We start from the raw sequence: 12,002 nt of genomic DNA, 5'->3' as shown, positions 1-12,002 counted from the left end.
ATTTGGTTTTGATGCAATCAATAAATGTTGATTATCTAGGTGTAGACCAATTATAAGAGTGGACGGTTGTTTCTTGAAAACTATTTTTAAGGGTCAGTTGTTGTCTGTAATTGGTCGAGATGGAAACAACCAAATATACCATATTGCATGAGCGGTGGTAGAAACTGAGAGTACAAACTCATGGAGCTGGTTTTTTTATCTTCTATCTGGATCGGCTTTCATTGTTAGCGTTGATTGTTGACTATAATGTTTTAATGCCTAGACTATAATGTTTGATATGCAAAATGTATTATTGTTGATCATTATTTAGTTTTTAAATGTTGTGTTTTTATATATTTAGTTTTTAAATGTTTTCTCCAACTGTTTTCAACATTTATCTCGTTGTTCATTTTCCCCAATTTTGTTCTTCACTAGAATAATTTGCTGAAGAAGAAGAATAAGCTTATTCCTTCGACATCTGTAAAGCTCACTCCGGAAGTGACTACTTGAGCTCCCTTATCACTAACTGAGCTAACAGTCCTTGTTCTGCTTATCCCTTCTTTATATGAGTCTTTTACCAGCGTTTTTAAATTGACTCAAGTAAGCGTTACATCATTTCCTTTCTTTCTGGCTCCGGTCTTGTTGTTCCAGAATAATTAACTTTTAACTCAAAGCATTCATGCAAGAAATGGTGCCAAAAGGATAGAGAAGACGATGTTGATAAGGACTCGTTACCTAAAAAATCTGAAGGGCACGATCTCGTCTCAACGTTGATTGTAGTCTCTGTAGATGAATTCTTCATTTACAAATATTAATTGGAAGGGAAATGTTCATATGAATAGTTAGTTCAATTTTCAGTTTAGCAATACAACCTTTTTGAAATAAAGTTTTTAACTTTGATAATCTCTTTTTTGGAGCTCTTATGCTATATGAATTGCAAATTATGGATTGTAGATTGGAAATGAATTAGTAAAAATGTTTTATTAATGTGTAATAGATTACAATACATATTAGTCCTTCAACTTTCTAACATAATACAAACCTGAGTCATGCTCTTAACTTCACAACTATTTAACATTCTAACATTTATTTTAAATTTTTATTAATATATTTTGTATTTTAAAAAATGTTTGAGATATATAACATTATAACGTTATTAATTCTAAATGTTGGTATAATATAGTTCATTTACTATCTTTATCACCATATGTTCAAATTCTTGTTGTGTGAATTCACTCACATAAATATATGCAATAAGTATATGCAATTGTTCTATTTATTTATATATATATATATATATATATATATATATATATATATATATATATATATATATATATATATATATATATTCAGATTCTCATGATAATAACAGTGTTCTTAATCGAAACATTAGAAGCCAGTAACACTTATTAAATATTATAAAAAAAATTACACACTAAAATTGTTTAAGTGAGTGGTTTCTAAAAAAAAAAATTATTCACTTAAAACATCTTTAAATAAAAATAAAAGTTATGAATTTAGTGTATGTTGTTCTACAATAAAATAATATTATAAAAGAATCACTCCTAAAAATTAAGTTCATAACTAAATCGAATAAAGATAAGAATAATGATATATGTTAAAATTAGAGTCCATGGCATATTTTAATTACAATAATTTATTTTATTTTTAAATGGTCTACTAAAAAGTGAACAACAAAATAATACAAAAAAAATGATGAGAAAAAATGAATAAAGAAACAAAAAAAAAATGATAAAAAAAATGCAAAATCACTGATACAAAAATATTTAAACCGAATCTTACCTCAAACAGTGAAATTGATTATAGTTGTCAAAAATTCTTTGATTCAGTTCTAATTCACCAAAAAGATATTGACTCAGCTGTAATAAAGACATATTTGTCCAGCTTAAATTTGACAGTCTTAAATTGACAGTCTTAAATTTGACCCAATAAAAAGAATTGACACTTGTAAGAAAAAATCTAGCAAATATGATAAATTTATCAAAATGTAAAAAATAGATATAGTACATTGCCAAACTTAGGTTAAAACGAAATAGTAGTCAAGTACCTATTATAATGCAAAAATTAAACAAAAATGGAACAACAAATGACCATATGGCATAAGCTATCCATATCTTGGTTTAGGCTTAGAGTCCTTGTTTCCTAGTAAGAGCAACGATGATCTTGTTCAAGCTTGATATTTCATTTTCCTTCTCCTTCAATTGTTTATTCAATCTTTCGATTTCCTTAAGATGGATTTTACAATCATCGGAAGTAGCCTCTGTTGTACACTGTGATTCTCCTCCAAGTTTTTCGGTCTTCAAAATCTTCAATTCACTTGGGTTTTTATCTTCTGATTCTAATGCCCTTTTCCTTGACGGAACTTGGCCTACAGAAGAACCAAGTGCATTTTTACGAATATAGAGTTCACCACTTACTCCATTCTCAAGCTTGTATGAAATTAGCTTTTGTGGCCTTCCATAAGAATCCTAATAATAAAATACAATAAATTGATTAAATGTTCTTAAAATCATCTCTTTAGATATAAAACTTTCATGTACTTACAGTTTCCAATTTTCCATTAGCACTTTCAAATGCTTTATCTGCTTCTTGCTGATTTTTGAATATAGCTAGAGCTGAATAGTAGTCTGCTAGACCTTTTTTTTTAGGCTGCCAGATTAATTTGTTTGCATCAAGAGTAATGATTAGAGGAATAATATCAATAAAACCAAAAGGAACCAAAACCCGCAATGAACTGTATCATGATCCAGAAAATTATATTTATACCAAATCAGACGATAGTCTTACTCATGATCCAGAAAATTATCTTTATACTAAATCACATTATCACAAGATAGTTTAATCATGATCCAGAAAATAATCTTTATACCAAATCACATTATAGTCTTAATCATGATCCAGAAAATAATCTTTACACTAACTCCCACTAGTCTTAATCATGATCCAGAAAATAATGGTTTAAGATCCAGAAAATAATGGGTTGTTTAATTACCATGTTGATCATGAATTAAAAAATCTACAGTATTTATGTTGGTCAAAAATCATAATGATCCAAAAAAATAATATGATCATGATTGAGAAAAAATCTTTAAATCAATGAAACTATAATTTAGATCATGATCCAAAATAACCTTGTCACAAGAAAACATCTTATACTAAACAGAAAAAAAAACACTCAAGGATACTTCAACATTGGCAGTTTTCTTAAGAGATTGACAAAATACCCGTTACTAAATAGGCTCAAATATCTTAACTCTGACCCAGATTGATAAAAAGAACATCAGTTGCCTATAAAATATATTTCTGTGTGTAGCAATAATATGATATACTTGTTTCTAAATGCAAGACCTTCTAAACAAAAACAATCAACAAATGTAACACACCTTGCTTTGAATGGTAAAATCTCCAGATATAATCTTATGTAATTTTTCAGTCGGAAGAATTCTTGGCACCCTATGAAGTAGTAGCTTTGACAAATCAACCTCTGGAACCTACGGATTATGAAATTGAAATGCTTCAGTAAAATAAATTTATGAACTAATTGTGATGGACTAGTTTTCAACTTACTGGCTCACTGGGAATTGGTAATACAGTAGTATCCTCCCCTGACTGAATTTTGGCAAGAACAAGCTTCATTGCAGCAGTGGCATCATCCAAACAGTTGTGAGGAGCACCTGTTTTTCTAAGGTCATATCCCAACACAGACTGTCAAAAGAATGGATGAAAACATGTTAAACACCCACTAGAAAATCAGAAACACACCCTATTCAGAAACACTTTTTTTTGGTTTTTGTATCCGGATTCAGATACATTTGGTAACAAACTTGGGCAAGGACAGATTTAGAAAAATATTCATAGATAAGTTAGCAAAACTAAACTTAGGCTGAGACAGATTGGGAAATTATTTATTGTTTTTGTATCTGTTCCAGATTCAAATACATAAACAAGCTTTAAAAGTGTTTCCAAATGGGGTATTATCTTTCTAGATTGTTTAAAGGAATAGAGGCATCAATCAAAGAATGAATGACATCCACACAATGATAAAAACATAAAATCTATTACTTGCCAATTATTATGAATAGTGATGATTATGTATACCTCAGGGAATGGGGTTTGTTAGCTGAGTGAAAGAAGAGAGATCATAAATGCTAGTACATTTTAGGGCCAATTACCTTACATAAGTTAAACAAAGATGGTCTCTTGTAGCTTCCCTCAACTCCATATTTAAATATTAAAGATGTATCAATAACTCTTGCATGATCCAACTTCAGTGCTGAAAATAGAACATCAGGAGGCAGAAGCATTCAAATTAGCAATAGCAAGAAAAAAATTCTAAACCCAAATAAGCAAAATCTTTAATCCACTTGATTTTGATCACTTTTACAGTACTTAAACATTGTTTTAGCATACACATGGACCATTTTTTCTATGTTAGCCTTGGACCAAACTTGCTTTGCCTCGTCTTCATAAATCACTATAAGGTTTTAGCAATTTCCTTTCTACATGATAAAATATCTTAACAGATTTTCCCTCCATGCATAGTTGTCAATAGCGCCCGTAGCGCTAGCTATAGCGAATAGCGTAGCGTAGCGCCCACTTGTAGCTATAAGGGGCTATAGGCTACGCACTTTCAAATAGCCCCGCTTTTGTAGCTATAGCTCCTATAGCGCCAAAAGCTATTGCCCCTTGTAGCGACGCTTTTACAAAATTAATATTAATTATGACTTTTCATCTCCCCAAAATTTTTAAATTAAATTTTTTTTTTTTACTCTTCCTCTTCTTTGCACTCTTCTTTTATTCTCTTATTATTTTTTCCTCTCTAGTCTTTTCCAATTATTTTCTCTTTTTTCCTCTAATCTTATTTCTACATTTCTTCTCTAGCCTTTTTTTATCCCTCTTTCTCTTCTTTAGCCTTTTCTTATCCTTCATTCTCTTATTTTCTCTTCATCTACACATTTAAGAACATCTAAGTCAAGGGGGAAAAGACCAATAAGAACATCTAACACATTTGATATTTTAGATGAATTTGATTACATTGAAAAAAGTGAAGAAGAGAATGATGCCAAGCATTATGCAATTTCAAATGAAGAAGATGATCTCGATCTTGATGAAGAAATTGATGACTATGAATTTTAGATTATGTTTTGAACTTTTTCTAGTTTAAGAATTGATGATTTTTTGTTTTGAACTTTTATTTTTGTGATATTTTTTATTTTTGATATTTACATGTTTTTTACGCTTTATTTTCAAATAGCCCTCGCTACGCTATTCGCTTTACGCTGTAGCCATGAGCAGCTTTGGCGCTATTTAGCGCTATACGCTATTGACAACTATGCCTCCATGTCTATACTTTTGATTAAATATATGGCCAGATATATCTGATCAGAACAGTATATTTTCGCATATTTCAATCATTCATCTTAGCACTCGATTTCTTCTAAACCCATTTAATTTTATGTAGATGACTAAAAGAACAAATTTAGAATGAAAAACAGAATATTTTCCCAGAAGATTCCATCAAATGAACCTGTTACAAGAGCCTAAATTAAAAATATGAGTAACTTACCTTTCAGATCATTGTTCAATCCATGGCCAACTAAAATTGTTCCATGTGATAACAACCTCCTCATTGATTTCTATGATGAAAAGAAAGAAAAAAGAGAAAATAAGGCTTCAAGCCGCTAAATAACACATCACCAATATAGCTATGACTTGCTTATGTCAGTTTGGAAAATTACAGCCAATTTACCTGAACATCAGCTAAGGAAGACCTAGCACCTTCCAAATCTTTTGCTGTAAGTCCAGTGATTTCGGACCTGTAGTCAACAACTGCTTTGTCTGGCTTCACAAACTCATTCAGTTTGGCCTGAAAATTTTGACTTACAAAAGTCAGACCAGAAGTAAAAGAAATATACTAAATTTATGGATTTAAGTCGAAAAGTGCCACAAAGATGGCTATGAAAGGGACATTTTTTTTCAATAGGTGACAGGGTATTAGGAATACAGGAGGCTCGTTTAACTCAGTAGTATAGTGCAAGACTCATGGACTCAAGAATGTGGGTTCGAGCCTTCATGATCATTTAGAAAGAAAAAGGTATTAAAAATTCATGAACCAGGAAAAGGATAAAAAAAATAAGCCCAAGCATTACCGCTTGGCTACGATCCACAACACAAATCTTTGCCACCGCTTCAGTACCATCTTCACAAAGGACCATTTCACAATCAACAGCAATCATGGAGATTTCTGCATTCTTTTTCTTTCCCTTAATGGGGTTTGTTACCAACCATCCCTGCAACAGCAATCAGAGTCTAATAAGCAAATAAATCACATTCAAAAGAAACCTGTTTGGTATGAGGTAAAATATAGATACAGTTGATTTCAATGTCAATTGTCTTTTAACAGTCTTCTGGTGATAAAAGCAATTCAAGACCATGTTATAAATTCCATGAGTTTCATTTTGTTTATTTCAAGTATGTGTATAATAAAGACAGCGAATTCATATCCTTCTAATCAACTCCCCATGGAGTAGAATATGTTTTCAGAATATCACATCCCTTCAACATCATTAATGCTATAAAGAGAAGTATAAAGAAAGTTTACATCTCAACTGATATGACATTCATCTAATATTGGTATATTTGTAAATAAAAACTGAAGTTATAAGATTCACAAAGAAATGATGACAAGGATAAAATAACTTCTGAAAAGTAAGAGAAGAAGACCTCTTCATGTGATGGAAAAGAATAATCTAGAGCGTAATACGGGTGTCCAAGTGTTAAACGAACCAGTTTCTGCAGTGCCACAACAGAAAGACAAAAATCATCAAGATTATAACAGTACAAAAAAAGTCAAGGAACATATTATCAATGAATGTTTGCTTCATAAATCCCAAAATTAACCCGTAAATAAAAATCAAAAGAGACTGGAGGATACAGCCCAAAACCAGAAAATTTAGAGAAAAAAAACAATTTATTAAGTAAGTTGTTGAACAAAGGAAAAAAGTGAGACATCTTTATAGCACTAAATGCTTGGGAGTTTGATTGTGAAAGGGGAGATTTTGACCACCAGATGGTATTAAATTCCTCTAAAATTACCACTAAATGAAATATTAATTTAGTCAAACTAATCGAATCAAACCATTTCAGGAGACTCTCCATCTGGATGTGTATTCGCAAACTGGACAATGGCATCAGGGTTAGAACGACACTGAATAACCTTATAGAAGACCTGCAAACAAAAATGTAATTAAATTTACAATCAGATTTAACTAAACCAGAAAAAGAGAAAGCTAAATTCAAGCACAAAAACAACCTTCATATCTTGTTCGTTGAATGTCTTTATAAAAGAAAGCAAAGCATCTGGCTGCCTTTTAGATGGATCACTCAAGCTTGAACCAAACTTTTTATCATAAACAGCTAAAAACTCCTTCCATGTCCCCTTATTACCTTTCATTCCTCTCTTCTGAGCCATTCTCACAACTTCAACCAGCGCCTGTTAACGTTTTCAGATTATATAAGCGACCGGGTTGCTTTAAAAATGTATATATCAATTTGAACATATGGCGAGGTAAGAACAACTTTGGTTACATGAATTCTAACATATACACAATCGGGAAATAGAGAAAGAGTTGAATAAAACGAACTTACATCTTTGCTGGCAGCGGCAAACTCGGCCTCCATTATTGAGAGTTGTGATGTGATATTTGACATATCTCTCTATTTCAAACACAAGGTCTAACAGACAATACCAATTGTTAATGCTCAGGTTGTGGGCATGAAGAAGATGAAGAATGTCGCGGCTCAGGGGGTTTAGAAATTTCACGGGTTGGCGGGTCGAGTGAATACGAGTCTTGCGATTTTACCTTCTTCCCGGGTATAGGAGGAGAGCGGCGGCTAGAAAAAGTTATGGGAAGATCATGTCTATTAGGGTTTAATATAATATTATATATATTATGGAAAAATTATTAAATTTATCCTTTAGATACTGCCATTTTTTTAAATATATACATGATCTTAAAATATCTTATTTATATACTTAGCTTCTCAAATTTAATAAATTAAACAGTAAGACTTACCTTTATTTTTTTATACAATTACTAATGAAATTAATTAACCAAACATAACTTTAACTATTAGTCTCCCCAAACTCTTCCACTCCATAATTTCCCGTCCAATTTCTTCTTCATCTTTTAAATTACCCTATTTCATCACTCGATTTTTACTTCGATAATATTTTTCTGTGACAAAGACTTCGTTGTTTGCACGCTTGATCTACATCAATATGGACGAAGATAAAAGGTTTGTCTTATTCATTGTCGGTATGTATCATAAAAATGCTATATTATTTATTGTTGTTGGGATCAATATGGAGATTTATATGATTTGTATGCAAGTTGGAAAATTTTAAGGTTTTAATTAGATTTGTACCCTTTATCCATGTCTTACTCTTTTTTAGCAGGTCTTTTAACTTGGTGAAATTTTTAATCTTTCAAATAAACTTTCACATATGGTCATCGAATGTCCTTCCTTAATTTTCTGTCATATCTATAATTAATCATTTATTCTTTGAGAAGTTATTGAGCTCTTTGTGCTGAGAATTCTCATATTATTCAAAAAAAAATTGAATCTCCCATAAAATATGACATTTTCATGTAATCATTCCATCGTTTCATCATAATTTTGTGTTGTCTTCATTTTTGTTATATACAACAAAAACACCCTTTCGAAGACGAAGCTGCCAAGGGTTTTATGTTCATCCTGACACTTTTAGTAGTATGGTTGGGTCCGGGTCCGGGTCCGACCGCTTTGTAGAGAATATTAATGTAAACATAAATAAATAGGTGCTACAAAATTAATTTTCTGAAAAAAAATTACCAAGCAATTGGAGATTCTGATGGTTAATTTTTTAATAAATTAATTTTAAAATAATTAATTATTTATTTATTTTTAAACAGTGTATTATTAATTAATAATATTGAATTATTATTTAAAAAATTAGGGTGAGTTTAAAAATATAATAAGAAAATTTTGAATAAAACAGTATAAATAAATGTAATTTTTACCATTAAATGTAAATTTAACCATTTTTTAATAATAGCAAAAAATTTCGATAAAAATATAAATAAAATAAATTTAATTAAAAATTATTAATAATAATATTAATAAATATTTAATGTTTAAATTTTTTAATAAATCAAGAATAATATATTAAAATAAAAAAAATTGAACACTCTCATTCCACATTTTATTCACTTTGGTAAAACAATTTATCTTCTCACATATCATATCACATATTTTTTCTGAATGAATCTCTCATCTCGTGACCTTACACTTCTAGTCAATCAAATATTTGATTTATATTTTTTAACATTTAGCATTGTGCCTCACACTTTGGTCGATCAAATATTTGATTCATATTTTTTAACCTCTTTCAATTGATATCGGTCTATTATCTTTTGACAAAACCATATGTCAATCACACTTGGTTAAAATGTTGTACTTGTTTTGTTATTTTGAAAGTTCGAAACATACCTATAATATTTTTAATTTTATTTTTAACCGTTTGAAGTTTATGAGCGGGTCAACCCACAATCCGATCCAAGTATCAATTTACTCTTATATATGTATCCAAATTAACCACAGTTCTCGACCCGGCAATCCGAACACTTTGAAAATTAAGCATCATTATATATATATATATATTAGTTAGTTAAAAAGTTAAACTTATATGGTTAAAATGTTCCACGTTGATCAAATTTAGTATTGAATTTAGCCTAGTTCGTTAAAGGCTTATACTTGTTTTATTATGTTGCAAGTTCGAAACATACCTATAGCATTTTTAATTTTATTTTTAACCGTTTAAAGTTTATAGTCGGGTCAATCCACAATCCGATCCAAATATCCATTTATTCTCACATATATATCCAAATTAACCACAACTCTCGATCCGACAATCTGGACACTTCAAAAATTATATATATATATATTTTGTTAGTTAAAAAGTTGAAAATATCTTTCGTTTATCAAATTTAGTGTTGAATTTAAAATATAAAATTTTATTAGTGTAATTGGTTAAAGGGTTGTACTTGTTTATGTTAGGTTGTAAATTTGAAACATATTTATAGTATTTTTAATTTTATTTTTATCCGTTTAAAGTTTATTGGCGGGTCAACCCACAATTCGTCACAAGTATCCATTACTCTCACATATATATCCAAATTAATCACAGTTTTCGAGCCGACAATCTAAATATTTTGAAAATTAAGCATTATATATATATATATATATATATATATATATATATATATATATATATATATATATATATATATATATATTAGTTAGTTAAAAAGTTGAACTTATATTGTTAAAATGTCTCACGTTCATTAAATTTGGTGTTAATTTTAAAAAATAAATTTTTATTAGCCTAATTGATTAAACGGTTGTATTTGTTTTGTCAGGTTGCAAGTTCGAAACATACGTATAATATTTTTTATTTTATTTTAACCATTTGAAATTTATAAGCGGGTCAACTATCCAAATTAATCACAGCTCTCGACCTGACAATTTGAACACTTTAAGTATCATTATATATGTATATTATATAAATAAACAGTGAATTATATTGAATTGTTTTAAGAAATTATAGAATAATGTCACAATTTTACCGTTAAATTTTTTTTTTTTTTTTTTTATGGTGGGTTTCAGCCCATCCGAACCCCTACATAAATCCGTCATTGGTTACAAATGTGTCAAGTAGTCATGGGTTATTCGATCAAAACTCGACTTGAGCTTAATTTTGAGTTGAGCTCAATCCTGCTATTTTAATATTTAAAACGAGTTCGAGCTTGTCAATTTTTTTCAGGCGAAACATTATATAATATATTACTTTTATTTATTTTTAATGTTAAAATCTAAAACAAATTTCTTTTTCAAATTTCATCTCTAGCTTTCCTAAAGTCTATTCAAAGTCAACGTGAATTGTGAATAGCTATTCCAAAACTTTAATATATACATATTCCATAGCCTAATGACTCTATTCCAAAACTCTCCCATCTACCTCATTCTTCATCTAGTATCTTTTGCAGTCGCATATTCTATGTGCATATAATCTCCTCTGCAGCCCGCAAACTCCCTCTTCATCTAATCCATTCTGCATCCGCCTTATTGAATGAGAGAAATAGCGAACAAGAAAAGTAAGTCTCGATCATATAGGTGGAGAGCTTAATTTCCTTTTGTTCAATTCTTTATTTTTTTAGATTAAGATTTTACATTTTCATCATTCTCACATAATAATCTTTTTTTTTTAATATTAAAGTTTGCATTACAAGTTGATATCATTGTCATTTTAGTCTTAGTAAATTTCATACATACCAACACCATTTATCATCAACTTCAATTTCTTCATCCCCATGTATATATATATATATATATATATATATATATAATAATAATATATACAATTTTAGTCTTATATATAAAATGGGAAACTTTCAACCACTAGACCAATTATTAATAAAATATTTTGTGGTTATATATAATATAATTATATAAATTATAAAATAATTAATATAAGTTATAAAATGATTAATAAAAATATAAAATAAAATAATATTAATAATAATAAACTGTCTATAATACATTTGATTTTTTTTTTTAAATATATTAATAAAAATAAAAATATAGGAGTTAATATATAAAGAAATATATATATATATATATATATAATAATGCTAAAATATCAAATAAATATATATGTATATAAAATTAATTATAAAATATATTATAGATATGAAGAGAGATAAAATATATAAATTAGTTATGAGAGATAAATATATATATATATATATATATATATATATATATATATATATATATATATATATATATATATAAAAGATGAGAGAAAAGAAAATTAATTAGTAAGGAAAAATATATATAAATGAGGAGGGATAACATAAAATATAAATTAATTATAAAAGAAAATAAGATAAGATAAA

General features: G+C 28.8%; 1 protein-coding gene across 1 annotated transcript; it reads right to left on the bottom strand.

Annotated features, from left to right (window-relative positions):
* Positions 1 to 1,962: 1,962 nt before the first annotated feature.
* LOC124922291 (small RNA degrading nuclease 1-like) lies at positions 1,963 to 7,914 on the bottom strand. The gene is made up of 12 exons (XM_047463027.1): positions 7,651 to 7,914; positions 7,316 to 7,495; positions 7,142 to 7,231; positions 6,727 to 6,795; positions 6,153 to 6,293; positions 5,753 to 5,869; positions 5,570 to 5,639; positions 4,176 to 4,276; positions 3,571 to 3,708; positions 3,387 to 3,494; positions 2,548 to 2,652; positions 1,963 to 2,471 (listed from the first exon to the last, which is right to left on the bottom strand). Exons 1-12 carry the CDS (start codon positions 7,711 to 7,713, stop codon positions 2,130 to 2,132), a joined length of 1,524 nt encoding a protein of 507 aa, XP_047318983.1. The 5' UTR covers positions 7,714 to 7,914; the 3' UTR covers positions 1,963 to 2,129.
* Positions 7,915 to 12,002: the final 4,088 nt, after the last annotated feature.

This window comes from Impatiens glandulifera, chromosome 1, assembly GCF_907164915.1.
Source record: "Impatiens glandulifera chromosome 1, dImpGla2.1, whole genome shotgun sequence".
In the NCBI taxonomy this organism is placed as follows: domain Eukaryota; kingdom Viridiplantae; phylum Streptophyta; class Magnoliopsida; order Ericales; family Balsaminaceae; genus Impatiens; species Impatiens glandulifera.
The sequence above is the reverse complement of the archived record's forward strand: the minus strand, read 5'-3'. Positions and strand labels throughout refer to the sequence as shown.

Coding starts and splice junctions, on each gene's coding strand:
- LOC124922291 (XM_047463027.1), bottom strand. CDS start 7,713: ATGTCAAATATCACATCACAACTCTCAATAATGGAGGCCGAGTTTGCC. Junction 7,496..7,650: donor TTGCCGCTGCCAGCAAAGAT/GTAAGTTCGTTT, acceptor AAACGTTAACAG/GCGCTGGTTGAAGTTGTGAG. Junction 3,495..3,570: donor TACCAATTCCCAGTGAGCCA/GTAAGTTGAAAA, acceptor CATAATCCGTAG/GTTCCAGAGGTTGATTTGTC.